The 21,595-nt window shown below is 39.8% G+C and overlaps 1 protein-coding gene across 1 annotated transcript in view; it reads right to left on the bottom strand.

Annotated features, from left to right (window-relative positions):
* Nucleotides 1–21,595, bottom strand: part of ABCA1 (ATP binding cassette subfamily A member 1) — a 160,278-nt gene that overhangs the window by 77,670 nt on the left and 61,013 nt on the right. The window contains 2 exon segments of the mRNA XM_020995438.2: nucleotides 11,982–12,158; nucleotides 16,333–16,454. Coding sequence (XP_020851097.1) covers nucleotides 11,982–12,158; nucleotides 16,333–16,454 — 299 coding nt within the window.

The raw sequence follows: 21,595 nt of genomic DNA, 5'->3' as shown, positions 1-21,595 counted from the left end.
CATACCACTACCCCCAACAGTAATACTCCTAATGTAGTTGAAAGAGGATTGGATTTGAACTCATAAAATCTAAATTCAAAGGTCACCTCTGCTATTTACCCACATATATGGCCCTAGGCAAATAAATTACTTGCCTTCATTGGGACTCAGTCTCCCCATCAGTAAAATACAAAAGCAGGATTAGATGACCTTCCAAGGTCTCTTCCAGTCTTAAACCTGAGATTCTATTTCATTTGATTCTAGCCACTACCAACACTACAAGACTGAGGAAAAGTTTGGAATAAAAAATACATATTTGTTTGATCTCCCTTGATTTATTGACACCACTGAAATCCAGCAAAAGCTAAGCTACTTTGATACATATACTGTGTTGAAAAAGACTAGAAGCAATCTGGATATGTATTCTACGTCAAAAAAGACTAGTAACAGAATTCTGAGTGAGGAATTACTTTTAAAATAAATCTTTAATGAGTCTAGGCAACTGATACGAATTAATGTGTTTACTTTCATAAACAATGGGTTTTGAATTTCCTTCCTTTCAAAAATAAATGGTCTGACTACAGAACAAGTTAGCAAAATAAATGCTAAAGAAAAATAGTGAAGGTTAAGTGGCCTCTCTTAAGAAAACATAGTGATTTACATGCCTAACAATTTGAATTACTTTTCTCATTAACAAACTAGTTCAATCCAATAATCTCCTAAAATGGCATCCTCAGGCTGAGCTCATCTATTACCATAAGTATTTCCAGATATCTACTTTTCTTGAACCATGATATAACAACAATAGCTCACATTTATGTAGTAGTTTACAGCTGGCAAATTACTTTCTTTTTGCAATCATCCTGTAAGGTAGGAAGCACAAATATTATTATCCCCATTTTACAGATAAGCAAAATGAGGCCCAGAAAGAATAAGGCACTTTCCCAAAGTCCCACTGCCAATAAGTCATAGTATCAGGGCTTGAACCCAGATCTTTGTATTCTTAAGTCTTTCTCTGATACCTACTCCCTTCTCAGATTGCTTTCCTTTACAAAGTCTGAATGGAAAGTAAGTTTAAGATCCTTTTTTCTACTTTATCCCTTTTTGGGACTTATATACACCCCTTAATCCTATATCTCTATACTTACTAGACTGTTTTCATGTGCACGTTATGCCTTCAAATGCTTTTTTTTTTTTTGTGCACTGTGCATTTGTATGGCCTTGGCCCAAATTTCATGCCTGAATAGTGGCTTTCTGGTAATGAGCCATATAGCCATACTTAGCCTACGTATTTTGTTTGAGAACCAGTGAAGCTATCGCTGAGCCTGTACGTAACTCCATTGCAATAGAGACCTTGTTAGTCCTTGCACACATCACTCCATCTCCCAAATCTGAGAGCTTTCATTGGCAATCCATTCCCCATGAATGGAACTCCCTCCCTTCCCCTCATCTCTACTTCCTGACTTTCCTGGATTCCTTTAAGTCTCAGCCAAAGTCCCACCTTCTTTCTACAAGCAGCTTTTTTCTATCTCCCTTAGTACTAGTATGTTCTCTCTGTTGAGTATCTCCAATTCATCCTGTCCATATCTTCTTGCACACACATAGTTGGTTTTGCCCTGTCTTTCCACACTAGACTGTGAGCTCCTTGAGGTCTGGGACAATGTTTTCCCTTTCTTTGGATCCCCAGCACTTAACATAGTGCCTGGCACATAGAAGGTGTTTAATATATGCCTGATGACAGATTGACAATAATACATGGTGAAAAAACAAAAATATACCTGAAAAAATACATAATGACAAAAACCATTATGATCTCAATAACTTTTAAAAATCAACTTGTGCTTTACTAATCATACTGGTATTTCTATATGTTTGAAATATAGTATAGATGAGAGATATGTTCACACTGCATATTTTGTTCTACTTAACTGAACCTTCACTTGAGGTGGGAATGGAATTGGGGTTCTTTTTTAATAACTCAATAGGCCCTAGAAGGTCCCTCAAACTACTGGCTCTAAGCAATTTTTTCCAAGAAATATATTCTAAGATTTCTCACTTAATATGTCCAATTTAGATTCATCTTTATCTCCACGTTCCTCACAACAGCCTTGTGAGGTTTATGACTGGAATCCCCATTTACAGAGGAAGAAATTGAGGCTCCACTAATAAAGATTAGAGCTAAGATTCTAATCCAGGTCTCCAGACTCCAAAATTCAGTAGTCTGTTTCTCTATAACACTCTGCCTCTAGGACTGAGTCCCTAACAGGCATTTTAAAAGGTTACTGCTTGACATGTGGATGCTATTATTAATGGACTATGCATGGTATTCAAATATTTATGATCAGGGTCTTTTGCTATGGTGATTACAACTTTGAATTTCCACATTTATATACAATAAAAATCTTTATCATTTAACAGTATAGACAAAGTCAATATTCATTGAATTGCTTTTGACAGGACCATTATAAAAATACCAGTAAGTAATAGGGAAAAATAGTTGGCAATCATTAACTAGGGTCCTGTTAATACTTCTGTTGCCCAGAATCACAATTTATTTGAAAACAAGATTTTCAGCTTTCCTAAAAGTCATCAGTAACAGTCAATGCTAGCATAACATAGTACAGGATGGGAAAGGACCTTTAAAAGTTATCAAAGAAACTGAGACCCAGAGGGAGAGATTGTCAAGATCATATATCTAATTAGAGGAAAAAAAGGCACTAGAATCCAGGCCTTGGGATGTTTGTTTCCATGCAGTTTAAGTAGACTGATGTATTCAAGACCCAGGATAACAAAAAATACTCAACATCTGATTGAGGAACCTGGATTACTTACACAAGTGATAACCTCAATTCTTTCTTTAACTTTATTTTTGCTTATGAAATAGAAAATGGGAAATGAACAGAGAGAGACCAAGAGAAATAATTGTAAGCAGTTTCAAAAGATGTCTAACAAGCCTAGGAAGCATCTTACTGCCTGGAGCTCAGCCAACAATGATGCCTGAGTGGCACAAGCTCACACTCTTTTCTTGCTGTGGTCTCTTACTCATATTGACTTGACAAAGGCAAAATAATGCTTGCTAAATTATCTTTCCAAGCTGTGCCAGCAAACAATACATATCTTGGAATTCCTGCTATTATTTTCCCAACAAAAAGCCCTTGGCCACAGCCTTTGAGAGGATGAAATCATATACATATATATATATATATATATATATATATATATATATATATTATATTATATATAGAAGAGAGAGAGAGAGAGAGAGAGAGAGAGAGAGAGAGAAGAGAGAGAGAGAGAGAGAGAGAGAGAGAGAGAGAGAGAGAGGAGAGGAGGAGAGAGAGAGAGAGAGAGGGAGAGAGGGGGAGAGAGAGGGGGAGGGGGAGAGAGGGGGAGAGAGAGAGAGAGAGAGAGAGAGAGAGAGGAGCTTGTATGAAGTAATGAAAGCCTCCGTCTGGCTGGGGACTATACTTTCTGTGTTAAGCTAACTGGAATTCATGTTTTATTCAATATTTTAGTTCACGACAAAATGCCATTCATATTATTACAGGAAGGAAACACAAGTACTTTTTTTATTCTCTGAAATTTCCTGCCCACTCCAGTAAAATGCATGCATCCCAACTGGGTACATTTCCTAAATATTGTGTCACACTGTTGAGACAAACTCATGCATGAGTCTGAGCTGTACTTATGTAAAGTAATATGAGGCTGTCTGGTAGAGTAGAAAGGATACTGGCTATGGAATCAAAGGTTCTGATTCTAGGTTCAAATCTAGATTTTGCCACTTCTCAATCATGTAATCTCCCATGTGCCACAATCTCTTTGGGCTTCAGGCCCCTCATTTATAAAACATGCTGGCTAGACTGGATGACCACTAAGGTTCCTTGTAGATTTAAATCTATGACCCTATGACTCATACTTCAAATCACAAAGATAAAGGGTCTAAATCCTATTTTTTTGTTACAATTTTAAAACTAGTATTTTGACTAAAAATACACTGGTAGAAAATAAAGGTGAAAATCACTCTGCAAAAGCTTTATATGTGAACATCTGCACTGGCATGATTCTTTAAAAATGCAACCATTTCAATTCATTTAATTAGTGTCCTTTAGATTATGAATAGATGACCTCTATCTAACGTCATTCCAACTCTTGGGTTCTATGTTCTGTGACTTTACTATATAGTAAAGAGGGAGCAGGGAAGCCTAATCCTAAAATGTTTAGGCACCCCACCCTAATGAATTGTAATTAACAAAGATGCATTATCTCGGGAATTATAATGGAAGACATGGAAAAACTGATCCAATTTACAAAAATCTGTATAATTTCAGGAGCACAACTACTAGATTCAATCGAGTAACAGCTGTGTACATATCCTTGGTAAGCAGTTTCAAAAGGTGTTGAATTGAGTTATATTTCTAATTTAAGGTATGGTTAATGACCTTCCACATGTGTGCTTTAAAATGTGTGAATCAGAACACTCAAACTTCTCCCAATGCTTTTTTCCTACTTAGAATTCTTTTGTCTTAGTAATAATTGACTCAAATCTCCAATTGCCTCTGCTTATGCAGGAAAAGCCTGGATCTGAGCTAAAAGATTAACCTGGTCAGAGCCAAGTCCATATCATAGGAACTGACACACATGACTGATGTAAAGCAGGCAACAGCTTAAAGACAGGCACTTTCACAGTCTAATAATTCATGTTACATAAAGATAGTGTCTGCACTAACAAAATTACCAATTTTTTTAAATTATTCCTGTGGCAATGACAGATTTCCTTTAAGAGAAGTTTTTTATCTCACCAAAAACCTTTTAGTGAAACAGGGAATCAAAATCAGAATATTCTTTGAAGATGTCAAATAAAATTCATTTTTCAATTAAACAGTTTATCAATCTTTAAATATTCTTGGATGTTTTGGCATTTTAAATCACATTTGTGTTTCTAATACATTTCTGAATCGGTATGGTGATAATATTTATGACTGCTGTCCAAGGACCAGCCTAGCTAAGTTTGGAGATAGATACCCAGCACCAGGTTGGCCAGGGGATGATGATGTGTTTGGCCACAGCAACTTGAAGCCATCTATATAGAAGGGTAGCTATCTGCACTGGTGCATGCAGAGGTATGGAGGAAACACCTACACTAACAAAATCTTGTATCCTGGAAGTATTACAGCACGTTTCTCTATGTTTAAATGTCTTTCTCTTTTTCCAAATAATTCTTTACTAAGAATCTAGACCAAAAGCTCACCTGCCTTTTGGAAATTATAGTATTTTAAAGAGAATGAATAGAAGATGATATAATTTATAAAATATAAATGTTTAAAATGTTACTGTTGATAATCTGCTAATTGGACTTCCTATTTCTAATCTGTCTTTCAATCCATATTTCACATCACAGCCAGATTAATCTCCCTTAGGCACTGTTCTGATGAAAATTCAAACTCTCCCAAAGATTATTAAGTGTTTACTAATGTGAAGCACTATGCTAAGATATAAAGACAGGGACAGCACAACCCTTGCTCTCAGAGTTTATTAATCTAATCTAATAATAAGCACACATAAAATTTTGATACAAAAGAAAAGGAGATAAATAAAACCATGTAAAATGCTACAAGAAATCTAAAGAAGGAGAAAGATCACTTTCATTTGAGGCCAAGAGAAGACATTGTGGAAGAGGTGACATCTAAGTTGACCCTGGAAAGAAAGGAGGATACCAACAGATGAAGATTTCAAGGGAAAAGGAAGAGTATGTTTCTGGCATGCAGTATGATTTGAGCAAAGGAAAAGATGGGAAAGGGCAGGGGCAAGAGGACAGAAAACAGTTGAGTTTGGCTAGAATGTAGACTGTGTAAAGAGAAACAGTATGAGATAAACCTAGAGCAGGCGGATAAAGCCACACTGTGGAGATACTGAATGCCTTATGTCATGAATATATATATATATTTTTTTTATTTGGAAGGCAATGGGGAGTCAGTGAAAGTTTTAGAGTAGAAGAGGTTTATGAAAACAGTGGTACATTAAGAAAATTACTAGGGCAACTGCGAGGAAGACAGAAGAAAAAGGGATAGGTTGGTAGCAGAAAGAATGGTTAGGAGCCTCTTAGGATAATCCAGACTTTGTTTCATTTTTGTCTTTGTATCTATGGTACATAGTAGGTGCCTAATAAATGCCTGTTGGATGACTGCATGATAAATAAGAAGAGATGATGGCAGGAATTAGAATGGATGCCATAGATGCTAAGAGGAGCTAGAGGAAAGAAGTATAGGAAAGACAGGAGAGACAAGACTTGATGATTATCTGAACGTGTAGACTGAAGGGAAGGGAAAAAAAATCCAGATTAGGAGTCCATATGACTGGGATAGTGCAGGGGCTATTAAGGAAGGTTGGAAGTGCTGAGTTTATGGGGGAATATGATAGGTCTAGTTCTAGACATACTGAATTGAGGTGCTAGAATAAGCATCTAGCAGGCAGCTGGAAATACTGAATTGAAGAACTCTCTGGGGAGAGATTGAGGGCAGTATGAAATGGAAATAGAGGCACAGGAGCTGTTTACATAACTGAAGCCACCAAAAGAGAGATAAGAAGAGGACCTAAAAGAGAAACTTGAGTCTGGTCATGTCACTCCTCCACTCAAAGACCTTTATTGCCTACTCTTTGGGTTGGTACAAGACCCTAGACAGTCTAGCATCACCCTCAGTTTCAATCTTTATCTCACCCTCCTCCACCACTGCCCCCTGCAATGTACTCTACACTCCTGCTAAATTGGATGGCTTGGCATCTCCTACACCTGTCTTACCCTCTCCCTCCTCTGTGCTCACTTATACCATTCTCTATAACCAGAATGCTCTCCTCATCTCTAGTCACAGAAATCCTATTCAGCTTTCATGGGCCCAATTCAAATGTCCCTTCCTCCATGAAACCTTACCCAATCAGCCCTCACTCCCACCTCCACCTCTGATCAAAAACTTACTTCTCCTTCAGCTGTCTGCATTTTCCAAGGGAAAAAAAACAGTTTTTGTTCAGTTACACTCTTTCCCTCTTAAGCCACCCAAGAGAGATGACACTACCCACGCATACCTGTGCATGAACCATCACAGACTAGAGCCCTCATGGTGAAGTGGCAAGACCACTCAATCTCTGGTCAAAAGACCCTGGTTTGACTCCTTGCTCTGCTACTCAATAGCTGTATGATCATGGACAAGTCATGTCCTTTCTCTGAACTCAATTTCCTTGGCCATGAAATGTGGAGGTTGGCCAAATCAAGCTGTGAGATCCCTTCTAGTTCTATCTAATATCTACCACTTACCCCTCCTGTAAGTGGCTCCATTTCACAAGTGCATGTCCAAGGGAAAGCTTCCAGCTCTTAAAAACCATTAGCCAGGGGTACTGAATCTGATATTCAGTTTTATTTACAGTCTAAGTCAACATTGAGTGGGAAAGATACTATTAAATGCTCTCAGAAGTGTTATTTCTATTATCTCTTCGGCTATTTTCTATTTCTGTCTATGTGTAACCCATCTGGGAAGTCAATGGCCTTTGATGAGCCCAGAGTACTCTGCCAAGAGATCCTTTGTCCAAAGGACCTGAGGTCCTCAGTCCTCGTCTGAAGGAATGCGCTGCCCTCATTGATAAGCTACATTTGAACAGAACTCTTTGTGCAACAAAAACAGAACATTCCCTTTTACGCTGATATTATAGGTCAAGACTGAATAATCATGCGACACAGTTTCAGATGGGTGGTTTCCGACATGGGAATTACATCTTTTGGACCATCTCATTTTATGTGTTTCATATTCAAACTAAACAGTATGTAAGGAAGTAAGTTTCACATACTAACTAGAAAAGTTCCAAGTTCAACTTTACAGGGGGTTCCCAAGTTCAAAACCTTGACCTTGAAGATGGCACTCAACTTCACACAATTCCACCATGAACCAGAAGACTGATAATGGACAGACTTCACTAAAACAGGAGCTTCAGTCAAGGATTTATCATTTGCTTTTTGCACACCATCAAAGGGTCTCAGGGGCATTGTTTCAAATATTGAAAAGATAATATGAACATGGACTAACATTATTAAGATGGCAGAGGAGTGAGGCAGAGAAAAAGAAAACAGAGCCAGATGGAACACTTTAGATATGCTGAACCACCACATCAAATCGCAGGCATAGCAAACATCCAAGCAACTCTGGCAAGGTTAGCCTATGTTTGAATTTGTCCCAAGTGGGCCATGAAACAAAATGTCGTTAGCCAGGATTTGTGGGGTATCTTATTATCTGTCCATTCCTTTACATCCTATGGCCATTCTTCTTTAAATGCTGCTATTAGTACTAATTATAATTATGATTTTTCTCTCATGACTGGACACATAAGTAGAGGTAATATGATGTAATGGAGAAAATGGTGGGCTTGGAGTTAGGGGGTCCCATCTGTCTTACTAGCTATGTACCCCTGGGCAAGTCACTCAACCTCTAGGTGCCCCGGGCAAATCTGTGGAGCTCACATACTAAGTCGAATGATTTGATGGACCTCATTCACATACCAGGAGCTTCCCAGAGCCGCTAGGTATGTGTGTAATTATTGAGCATACTAATCCCAGGCAAGGTGTCCAGGCAAGGTGTCCATCAAATCATCTGACTTCCTATATGAGCTCTACAGATATGCCTGAGGTACTGGAGGTTAAATAACTTACCCAGGGTCACACAATCAAAAAACATTATTTTGCTTAAATTATTTTGCTAAATTAAGTTGTTCAAGTAAAAAAATAAATATACAGAATACATAACAGAAACCAATTAACATACTCAGAGGATGCTAGGCTCATAGTCAGCTTAAGAGCTGGAAAGGACCTTAGAGGTTATCCCATATGAGAAGTTTTAGAATAAAGCAAATACAGGATGAGTCACCAGGCAAGGGGAACAATTTGGGTACCAAAATAAAACAGCATGTCTGGGGGATCCATGCATGATCTTGGCCATGCCTATCAAAGAAATCCCTTTCTAAGTCATCTGTATTCAGAGACCGTTGCATAGGCTCCCCAGCCCAACTGCCCAAATATTTGTCACCAGAAGAAAAAGTCTGTGCTGCCAGCAAATATTTCTCAGAACAGAAGTGAAGTGATAGTTGGCATTTTCAGAAGTTCGAGGGCAACCAAGGGTTGGCAGAACAGTGCTGCCCATTGGGAAAAGGGAGAAAGGGGGGAGGCAAGAAAGAACCCTTGACCAAAATATGTGAAAGTATAATAAGCATAACAAAGTGAAAACATTCCCAATGGCATCTTCCCTGAGACTACACTTGCTTCTGGGAAGTGGCGAACTCTGGCAGAAACACCCAACTCTCTCCTCATGTCCTTTGTGCAGAGGCAGCTATTGTCATTTGGTCACTGATCACGTTGTGGTTCTGGGAGCAATTAATTACCCTGTTCCATCACGAGTCACACCTGCCTATCATTAGCAGGGCTGGAATTTTAACCAAGGAGCTGGGAAAACTTTGCCAAATATTAAAGAAAATGTCATTGTTCCTAGGGAGGGGGCACATGCATGTCTTTTCTGAACATCTATCTTTGTCCAGGAAATAGGGACCACAATTCAAAATGCTCTGCAGTAATTTAACCCATTTGTGGTCTTAAAATTATCTTGCATAATACATAATAAAAAAGCACTTACATATTGCTTTAAGATTTGCAAAGGGCTTGGCAAACACTGTCTCATTTGATCCTCAAAATAATCCTATAAGATAGATGCTACTGTTATACCCATTTTACAGATGAGGAAACTGAGGCTGAAGGAGGTTAAGTGATTTGCCCAGACTCATATGACTGCAAAATGTCTGAGACAGAATCTGAATCCAGGATTTCCCAACTTCAGGATCAGCCACTACTATGCCATGTTACCTCACTGTTGGGGAGAGCAAGGAGAGTCCCTGACCATACACTAGGAACAAGCTTTAAAAGTCGAGAGATTTTAGAACAAGAGCCCTGCTCGGTCCACTGTCTTTTCTGACTTCAGAACTACAGTGTAACCCTCATGGAAGAAGCTGATGCTCAGAATCTGCCCCACCCTCTCAGATCAACTCCAGCCAGGTGCCCATTAGACAAGACTGGGGTTTGGTTCTACTTTCAGAAGAAATATGTCAAGGTTCCTGAGCTGAGGTGATTATAATAATAATTAAATAAGGGGAAGGAAATAAGCATTTATATGACATCTACTTTGTGCCATGCACTGTGTTAAACATTGTTTTTTTTTTTTACAAATATCTCATTTGACCCTCACAACATTTGTGAGGTAGGTGCTATTAATATCCCCATTTTACAGATGAGGAAAATCAGGCAAAGGTTAAGCAACTTGCCCAGGGTAACACAGCTAATAAGAGTCTGAGGTCACGTTTGAACTCGGATCTTCCCAACTCCAGGACCACCGTGCCACCTCGCTGCCTCTGCATTATCTTCAGTTAGCCCTTTATGGCTACTTGAATTATCTATTATATTTTTCTAATTTGGTCCTCCTTAGCAAGGAAAAGGGGTCCAAAGACATAATATGTATTGCCCAAAGTCATTCAGGGGAGAGAGGAGGGAGGTGGGACCAGCTTGGCATCTTGTGCCCAGCTAACAGCAGAGAGTGTTTACTGAGTGCCTGCCAAAGTAGAACAGAATGAAACAGACACTTTGCAAGGATAAAGCTGCAAGCCTGCCACAAATGCACAAAGCACCTAGAGAAGGTCAATGGGGATGGGAAACCCCGTACTTCTCAGGCTGAAACCCTAAGTGTTTCAGGCTTGCCAAGAAAGCAAGGCACCCAAAAAGTGTTCAGGAAAAGATCTCGCCGTATGCTGTGACCTTGCAACCCTGTGCAAGCCACTTCATCTGTCTGCCTCCGTTTCTTCATCTGTAAAATGGGGACAACAGCAATACCTATGTCCCAGGGTTGTTGTGAGGAACAAATGAAATGATTATTACAAAACGCTTATTAGCTCAGAGCCTGGCAAATGGTAAACGCTACATAAAAGCTACTACTATTGTCATCACTGTTGTTGTTATCATCATCATTATTATTATTACCTTCCAAAAGCCAAACAGTGCAAGAAAGGCTAAAGGACTTCTGATAACAGTTTTTGTTTAGTTTCCTCTAAAGAAAAGTGCCTGATAAAAACAAGAGGGTCATGAATGATGATCCTCTAGAAAGAAGTATATTTCTCTGGACCACACTAAGTAATCCTGGCACAGATCACCTTCCTCACTAAGTAGGACACTGGGCATAAAAAAAACGAACCTTGTAGCAGAAGTTAAAAAAATTTTGCCACTAAGTAGAATCCAGAGCTTTCAACTTAACATTCACCCACCTGGGACACTGTAAGATATTACCCAGAAAAGGGAGAGCACCTCCTTCCCTTTAAACACAAAGAAATGGTGAGACATGAGGGAAGTGGCTAGATAGAAGTTTTGTGATAAAGGCATTAAAACTGAGATAGGTTACCAAAGCTGATCTCCTTTCCTGTGGTCTTTAAAAACTGGAAAGATAAAAGAAGGGAGGCTGGGGGCAGCTAAGTGGAGCAGTGGATAGAGCACCGGCCCCTGGATTTAGGACGACCTGAGTTCAAGTCTGGCCTCAGACACATAACACTTACTAGCTGTGTGACCCTGGGCAAGTCACTTAACCCCACTGCCTAGTCCAAAAAAAAAAGGTTAAAAAAAAAGAAGTGAGGCCAAGTCAAGGAGTCAGGGACAATGACATTTCAAACTTTATGTTACAGAAGAGTAAATAGTAATTCAACCTTCACACTCATAAAATATTAGAACTTACAGCTTCACCATCATGTTAAAAAAAAAACTTTAAATTGTGTAGGTTTGGCATGTATACTACTAGATGACCAGCTCCATGAGAAAGAAGATCATGTCTTTCCTAGGCCAGTTATCTCCACGTGCCCATGCCTAACACAGTGCTCTGCACACACAGTGGACATTTCACCAATGTTTCATGCATTAAATGGTACACATCATGTCTGTTTACCAGGAGGGGTTTCAGAAGGTCCACGTTAGAGAAGAACACTTTTTCTGCTGCATCCAGTTTTTCTTTTGGCAGGTCACAAAGCTCTCCTGTTTTCTGGTTGTGGGGTTTAATCCATCCTGTTAAGTTTGATTCTTTGCATAGGTCTTTCAGCTTCCACTTATATCCATATAAAAGAGCCTGAAAAAAATTGCAAACACACATGTGAAAATGGGTTATCTGGTTTGGAAACAAGAGTCCCTTCATAAAAGTGCTTCCCTTAGGAATCACAGTTAATTTCCTTCAGGGTACCTCCCTGGGTGTATAAAAGTGAGACGCCAGGGGGGGAAAAAGGTGGAGTCCCAGCAGGTTCTACTCTGAGGACTGAGTAAGGAAAATATCTTCACTGGAAGATATTTGCCCTAAGGTCTGCCCCAGAGTTTCCCAAACTGTGTTCCCTTAATTCCTTGATCTCTTACATAATGTGAATAGGGGTTCCATGAGAAACTGTCAATATTGGCAATATTTCTTCCTTCTACCATGTTAAAAGAAAAACTATTCATGTATCAAAAATACTTATGATATGCAATAATTTTAGCTATGAATAGAAGGTTAATTTTCTCCATTTCTTGTCAAAGATTTTTTCAATACTACTTTGTCTCTAGGGTGTTTCACCACCACCATCATCATCATGATCACTAACATTTATATAATGCCTACAATGCACCAGGAAATTTTACAGATATTATGTCAAATAATCTTCACAACAACCATGAGAGAGGTAGGTGTTATTACTATCACCTCCATTTTACAGATGAGGAAATTGAGGCAGAGTTGAGTGATTTGCAGAAGGCCACCCAGCTAGTTAGTGTCTGAGGCTGGATTTGACCTCAGGTCTGCCTGACCCCAGGCCTGGAATTCTATCCACTAGGGCCATCTGGCTGTCCCCCAAAATAATTGCAACTAGTGTTTATGTAGAGCTTTTAAAGCTTGCAAAGTGCTTTGCAAACATTATCTCATCTGATTCTCACAACTATTGTGAGAGGTAGGTGCTATTATTATCCCTATTTTGCAGCTGAGGAAACTGAGGCAGAGGTTAAGTGACCTGCAGCTAGTATCTGAGATAAGGTTTGACCTCAGGTCTTCCCGACTTCAGGTTCAGAGCTCTGTGCACTATGGCGCCACCTAGGTGCCTCTATTGCATGTCCTCAGGCCCAATACACCAGTATTTTGTGGTTCTGATTTCAAGATCCCAGCATTCCATGACCAAAGTGGTTTGGAAAATGCTGACCCCATTGCTTGGAGCTTTTCTTCCACTTGTGCCTGAAGTATTATCTCTGTTGCTCAGGTAAGACAAAGCAGCAGCAGTCCCTCTCATTTATGCAGAGGCTGTTTCCATACATACTCTCTGGAAAACAGGATCTGCAAGTGGTTCATTTAATTGGTATCTAGGTTCTGCTATCTTGGAACCAGTTTAAGTCAGACAAAAGCTTATAAAGTTAGTATCTCTGATAAATTCAGATAGGGTTTGAGCCCGCTTACCTTTTCCAGCTCTATGAAAAGAAATCCCCACCACTGAAAGTAAATCAGCAAACTAAGATCACTGGTGCTGACGCTTAAACCAGATAAGACAATGAATTTCCAAGCACTTCAGAAAAACCCTTTGTCACACAGTAGCTATAACAATTATAAATCATAGAATAACAGAATTTCAGTGTTGGAAGGGCCTTCAAAGACCATTTGGGTCAGTCAGGTGGCAGTTGATAAAGTGCCAGGCTTGCAGTCAGAAAGGTTCATCCTCCTGAGTTCAAATCTGGCCTCGGACACTTAATAGCTATATGACCCTGGGCAAGTCCCTTAACCTCATCTGCCTCAATTTTCTCAACTGTAAAATGAGCTGGAGAAGGAAATGTCAAACCACTCCAGTATCTTTGCCAAGAAAACCCCAAATGGGGTCACGGAAGAGTCGGACACAACAGAACAACTAAAAAATTCAGAGATCTATTAGCCTAACCCACACCTGGGGACAAGAATACCCTGTTTAACATTCTCATGTTGTTTATCCATCATCCAACTGAAGAGCTTCACCCACGGCTCCTAGTTCTTCCCTTAGGGCTGAACAGAACAAGCCTAACTCCACTTCCATATGACAGACAGCCCTCCAAATACTGGAAGATAGCTAGCATGCCCTGTGCACATCTTCTCAAGTCAAACATCTTGGAAATGTTTGTTCCTTGAACCAATTCTCACATCCCCCACCCCTCGTCATCCTCTTAATGCAGATTCTTAAAGGGGCTTTTTCTGGAAATACTTTTTCTTTAAAACCCTGATTGGATTATTTTTGTTCAGTTGTTTCAGTAGGGTCTGACTCTCCATGACCCCATCTTGCAGAAATGTTCTGTGAATCAGACTAGGCAATCCCACCCTCACCTTGACCCCTTCATCCCCTCTTCATACACATTAGTACAGTTTTCAAATCTCATACTTGGGGAAAATCAAAGGGAAGGGCTAAAGGCTTCAGTCCCTGACTGCCCTTCCCTGTGCTGCACAGTTTCTGGCCTACTACTACTTTCATCTCATTTTTTTCTCCACTGCCAGGCAATCAGGGTCATTTCTAGACACCCAATCAGTGCTGCACAATCAGACTCCCTTTAGTGCCTACAGAGTCACACTACAAACAGGGTGGGATCCAATTACCATCTGAGTACAACCCAAGTAATTAAGATGCTATTGGTAAAGATTTAAACACTTCAAATTTGTATTTTTAATTCAGTGCTTATCAGAACATGGCAGCCGGATAACATAGTCTAACAAGGAAATTGTAATTTTAAAAGGGGAGTGAGGGCAGGGGAATACTAAAAGAGCTGCTGTCTGTAAAACGTTTCATGGCTGTATAATAAGCAACTACCCATGACCAGATTGTGACTCTGAATATAACCTAGATTAAGAGCTGGAAGGAACTTCTGAGGTCATCTAGTCTAATTCTCTCATTGTCAGATGACAAAACCACGGCCCAGAAAGGGTGAAGAGCCTAACTCTGGGTGAGTTGCAGAGCTAGAATCTGAACCCAGATATCCTGACAGACTCCTGTGCATTAAGAGTAAGACTGTAGAGGGGCAGCTAGGGGGCTCAGTGGATAAAGCATTGGCCCTGGAGTCAAATTCGGCCTCAGACTCCTAACACTCACCAGCTGTGCGACTCTGGGCAAGTCACTTAACCCCATTCGCCTCACCAAACAAAAGAAAAAAAGAATAAGAGCATAGGAGAGTGAATATGGCACAGAGCTTGGAGTCAGGAAGGCCTGAGCTCAATCCCATCTCTGACATTTATCAGTTGTGTGATCCGGGGGGAAAGCAATCAATTAATCTCTCTCAATCTCCATTTTCTCATCTGGAAAATGAGAGGGTTGGAATCAATGGCCTCCAAGAAAGTTCCCTTCTGGCTCCAAATCTATGATTTTATGATTACTTTTCCATCAATTAATTTTTTAAAATTTCACATCTTGTGAATCAATGACAATATTCTCACCAGTACCACTGAGCACAGAAACACATCAGATTATATTACTTTCCTAAATGGCTTCTAGTAATGGCTAGGACATCTATCTTAGGAACCTGTTCCCAGATAGGCCAATGAGTACCCTTGGAAAGACCATAAAGCTTCTCCATGCATTGGTAAAATATTAAAAAGCAGTATATTTTGCTATCTCCACCATCCAGGCTAGCTACAGTCATTAATGAAAGTGCAGAATATTGTAAGATTTTAAGATGAAAACAGTCCACACAGGCACGGCAATTATTGCCTTCCTACTTAAAAAAAAAAACAAAACTATTCCTCCTTATTTCATCCATTTATCCTATTTCTTTAAGAAATTTTAAATCATCTTAATCTGTCATCACAGAAAACATTCTGGCTTCTGATGCTGGAAAGCTGTGATTCCCAAACTTGGTTTTCTAACACCCCAGGGTATTATCAATTACAACCTCAAGGGATGTTGTGAAAGTCTTAAAAAAAAGAACCTTAATAATTCCTTAGTTCATTTTAACTTGAAATATAATTTTATCACACAAGTATTTTTAGGAAAGAGTGGGTAATAATTTATATTCAAATTGAACCCTTTTCTCCCCCTCCCCCCCATAAGCCCACTACTCCTTCAGCCTACTAATAAATACTCATTTCCATCAGATGAGTCACTGCTATGGCATTGGTAAGTGTGGGTAACAGCAGTGAAAACTGGTATGAACTGAGCAGTTAAAATTAGTCTATCATTCTCCTTCATAGTCTGTAGTCAAGGGGATTTTTCATTTCAAGGTAATCTAATGTTTCTACCTGCAACTCAGACCCATTGAGGAAATTGGAGATGACAGTGTTCTACCTGCTGGAGATTGATATCAGTGTCCAGAACCTCCTCCACAGCTGGATAGGAAATGGTGAGGTTGTGCTGCAAAAATTCAGAGAAGGTTTCATTGTCCACCAGGAAATCCTGAAGCTTCATGCCTATCAGTTTAAAAAAAATAGCAAATTTTATTTTAATCCTTCACTTTTATATAATGCTGTGCACTTTGCAAAGCACTTTCACATATATTACTTCATTTCTACCCAAAAACACAAAGGATTCTGGGACAAAGTCTGGGTGAGGTCTATCTCAAGAAAACATAAAATTAACTATTACAAAATAGATGAGATGGAATTCAACAGAGGGTCCACCTTTCAACACTATGCTGCTCCTGCACATTTTCTTAAATATAATACAATTCCTGAAAATGTGACAGTCAGCTTTTCAGAAGTATACCTATTGTGCAAATTGAGGCACATCTTAGAGCCCCAGCTATTTAAACAGACACCGTCACCTCCCAACACTGCCATTTGTCAGTTTTCAGGCATTCTGACTGACTTCTGAAACCTCCCCTTTGGACAGAACGTGAAGCTGAAGACACTTCTCATTCTGGCAGAACGCCTCTCTCTGGCTTTCCTGCACCAGCATCACAGCTGCTAGAATGGTATACCAAACCCCATGGAGAACTTCACTTTTCTTTAAGGTGGGAGGCAGTACGATGTGGCAGAAAGCCCTTGACCAGGGCCAGCATGCCTTGGTCCCAGCCCTGGGTAGGCAGTCTTGTAACTCTGAGCAAACCCTTTACCACACTGGGCCTCAGTTTCTTAATCTGCGAAACAAGAGGTTCTACCCTAATCCAAGGTCTTGCTGTTATTTAAAATTTCATGATTTGCACTAAGGTAGAAACAAACTACAAGGTGCCATTTGGATGGCCTTTTCTCCTCCCCATACTACTCTTGCCTCCAATTCCCACCCTTGTCCTTTCTAACTAATGAGCTTAATGAGATGAAAATAAGATATTTAGGGTTCGAAGGACAGAAATAACCACCACCCAACTAATTACAGCTATCAGAATACCTGACAATTTTTAATTACATTTTTCTCAAGTGCTCCTCTCCCATTATATTCATATCCTTAAATCTCTAGGAGGATTGCTGTCTCCCGATGCTTAATTTTTGTTTTTTTGAAATTACAAACTTAATAATCATTAACAAAAAATAAATGTTTCAAAATACAAAGAAGAATAAAAAAATTGTGCATGAAACCACAAACTTTATATGTTAAATTTAATTTAAATTTCTTTGCATCCCCAGGGCTTAGTACAGGGGTGGGGAACCTGCAGCCTGGAGGCCACATGTGGCCTTCTAGGTCCTCAAGTGCGGCCCTTTGACTGAATCCAAACTTCACAGAATAAATCCCCTTAATAAAAGGATCTGTTCTGTAAAACTTGGACTCAGCCAAAAGGCTGCACCCAAGGACTTAGAAGGCCACATGTGGTCTTGAGGCTGCAGGTTCCCACTCTGGCTAAACACAATGCCATAGCTTAATAATGGTTTATTGACTGACTAGTAATCACAAAACTGATGGTTGTGTACCTTTTTGAGTTGTTTTAATCTGTGTGTTTTTAATATATATTTTACTGGTGCTCTTTTTGGCATCTCCATTAACTTCCCATTAACTCACCCATTCCCTTCACTTATTTGTTATTTGCAACAAATAAATATCTTAATGTTTTCTCATAATGTTTTTATGTTCTCATAATGTCACAGTGTACACAAATGGTCTAGAGTTCCATCAGGGAATTAGACCAGAATTGAAGCAATTACAGATAGCCTATGGCCAAGCTGGAAGATCTCTTCTGTGTCTAGGTTGGCTCCTGATCCAGAACCCTGACATCATTGACTAATTTTGTGGTCTTCCACTGTGGGCTACGACAAGTCCTGGGAGAGCCCCAGAGACTCCATTTTGTACCAGAATCCCTGGTTATTTTCAAAAACAGTTCCTCTTTCTCAGAGGTCTTCTAGATCTAAAGCAATAAACAGAAAATGGCATTCCAGGTAGCTATAGAGGGAAGTAACGTTCTCTAGGGCAAGTAAGTCTTGTTCCAATCTCCTGTAGCAAGGTATTGATTCATAAATTTTAGGTCCAGGGTGATGAGTTTATAAGCTCTGAATATACAGCCACCCAGGACTGGTCACATCCATCCACTGGCAAGCAACTGTTTGGTAAGCTTATGGCTCCTCCTGGGCTACAGCCAATTTTATGTGGACTTTCCTCCCCCAAAGGAAGAGTTTCCAGATAACCCAATCAAAACCTCCACTGTAGCCCCAAGGGAACTTTAAGTGGTTTGGTGTGAAAAGCTGGCCCACATAGCACTTTCAGTGCCTCCAGACCAAGTGGTGAAACTCAGCTGCCAAAAGAGTGTGCTGAGTGAGTTTATAATATTTCTCCGTTGTTGCAAATAGGGATCTCTGTTTAAGGACAGCTGGATGTGCTCAAACTTTGGATTGTTTCACAATGAATCCTCCAAGGATGAGGAAAAACATCTAAGGCCCCTATTCTCCAGTTAGTCAAAAACAATTGGTGAGTTTCCATGTCAGAGTGAGCTGGGAATGGAAAGAGCAAGAAGGAATTATGAAAAGCTTTCAAAGAGCTTACTACAGTCCAATGTACTTACTTAAACAAAAATTGGTGCAGCTACAAAACTCGACTCAAATCCCACCATCTGCAAGATAGCTTTCCCAGGCCTTCCCTCTTCCTCCCTAGTACCTCTTCTCTGAGATTACCTTCCACTTACTATATACATCTTCTTTGTAAAAAGTTGTTCACATTTAGTCTCTCCCATTAGAACGTAATCTCCCTGAGGGCAAGGATGTCTGATACAAAGTAAGCACTCAATAAAAAAAAAAATTTAATCCACTCACCTCCAAGACCTTGCACAAGCTGTACACCCCTGCCCCCACCCCCATTCAAGGAATGCACTCCCTCCTCATTTCCACTTTAGATTCCTACAAGGCTCAGAAAAGATACCATTCAGAGTCATGCATAAAGTGTAATGCCACCTTCCATATGAAGCCCTTCCTGACTCACCTCCCACTTGCCAAGGCTTTCTTCTCAAATTACCTTGTCTTAACTCATATATGTGCATTACATATGTCCAACAGAATGTAAGGTCCTTTTAGGAAGGGACTACTTTTTTTCTTTGTAGCCTGAGCTCCCAGTACAGGGCTTTGTACATAGTAGGTACTTCATAAGTGCTGAGTGTGAGGAGAAAGCAGAACATTTGAAACACTGCATGTGATTCGTGCATCAAAGAAGTAACAAATAAATGTTAAAGTCACCATGCACAATGGTGGGGAGGGGGGTGAGGGGAATTGAATCTTTAGTGTGCGAATTTGTAACGAACTGTCTCAGACACACCAGACATATTCTCTAAACCCATGCATCAGTCCTAGGGAAGGGAAAAGGCCAAGATGAGTCAAGGATTGGGCCCAAATGGGCCAAGTCAGAGATGGGCCATGTGCTTTAGCCGGACAGAGAGACACAGAATGCATTCACAGTGTCTGGAATACTGGGAAGATGTTGTTAAATAAATACTGACCCCTCCAAGCACAGTGGGAATGATCAAAGTTTGCAGTGGTTCACTCCAAACCCAGTAAGTGGCAGAGGGTAGCTGATCCCCTCCTCCGATTCCTCTCCCTGACAGCCTGCTGTGCTAGTGCTGAATTGCGCTTAAATGTTCATCTTCCATCAAAAGAAGTCCAACTGTGACTGCACACTGGAGACAGACAAGGTTTCAGCCTATTTCAAGCTATTTTTACCAAGACAACCAAGAAAACATTTGAAGATGCGGAAGCGGCCAGAGAAGCAGCTAATGATGCTCACGAAAGGCCTTCCTCAATTTGAGACTCGACACACAAATGAGGACCTTGCTTTGGAAAGTGAATCCTAAATGGGGTTTGGGAGGGAAAGGAGCAAACTTAGCCAACTCTATAATTTGATCAGTGTGGGCACATCCTCTACTAGCACAGACAATGGTCTCTCCATGCCTTTATTTCCTATGTTAGTGTTTGCTATGTTTTTTCCTTAAACCCGCCACAGAGGCTCTAACCCTCTCTGTGCTCAAGGCTTTCCTCTTAGATATTTGCAGAGTACTAACATACCATTCAGACTGTTAACTTCTCATTCTCCAGATGGCCCGACAATTTTCTTTCCTAGTCATGAATGTCCTCAAACATGCTAACATACTTTACCACTTCAAATCACCTGGAAGCATGAAGTTTCATAATTCACATGAAGTGGCAATGTGGCATAGCAGATAGGAAGCTGGCTTCAAAACCAGAAAGACCTGGGTTCAAGTCCCACCCCGGGTACATAATGACTGTGCAAGTAAATTAACTCTATGTTCTCCTAGGCAACTCTCTAAAACTATAAGGGGGCAGGCTGCTTTGTTCAATACTAATAAAATCACAGGCTTAGTTTCTATCTCCTATTACAGAAAATAGTGATATTAAAAGGACAAGGGATTTTTGTGGAACAGTTTGTTAATTTCCCAAGAACAATTCTGCCCAATTGCCTCATATTTAAATCTAAGTCTAACTCTTACCCATTTCTAGTGCATGCCCAAGAAACATATTTTTAATAGACAAACCCAATAGGGTCCCCATTTAGCTTAATATCACAGTCTGGGAAATGTGGGGTTTTTTCTCCCAAAATTGTTTTTTCTAGTGTGGATGTTTTAGACCAGTATCTTTTACATTCTTATATGAATTTTATGATGTTCTTGGACTTGATATAATCAATTTAGTATCCTCAGACAATCTGATTTGAACACTAAATTTAAATGCATATTATCTATTAAAATAGAACTTAGACTCTCTGAAGGCAAGATCCTTTTCATCTTTGTCTTCTGAGTATATGGTGGGAGGGGTAGAAATGAGAGGCTTAATAAATACATTGTTTCTTGGGGGTTTTTTAAAGTCTACGGTCTCAGAATTAGGTCCTACTATCACTGTTCTTAAATGACAAATGTATGAAGCTTGGCCAAGTTTGAATGTTACCATATATGTTAGGCTCCACACTAACTCAAAAAGGACTTGTTACATGTTTCAGTGGAAGGATATTTTCACCTCTAGGTAACATTATTGAAAGTATATCTTGTTCACATGGAAAATTTGGGGTATCTCATATTGTATGTTAAATAGTCAGTTTTATTAACTTAGTATAGTTTGATTAAAATCTGTCTCTCCTCAAACATCTCAGAGCACTTTGACTGAACAACTTGAACTTAGCACATGCTGTC

Source organism: Phascolarctos cinereus, unplaced genomic scaffold (assembly GCF_003287225.1).
Source record: "Phascolarctos cinereus isolate Bilbo 61053 unplaced genomic scaffold, phaCin_HiC Scaffold_4;HRSCAF=312, whole genome shotgun sequence".
NCBI lineage: Eukaryota > Metazoa > Chordata > Mammalia > Diprotodontia > Phascolarctidae > Phascolarctos > Phascolarctos cinereus.
Note: the sequence above shows the minus strand (reverse complement) of the source record. Positions and strands in the feature narration are given on the sequence as shown.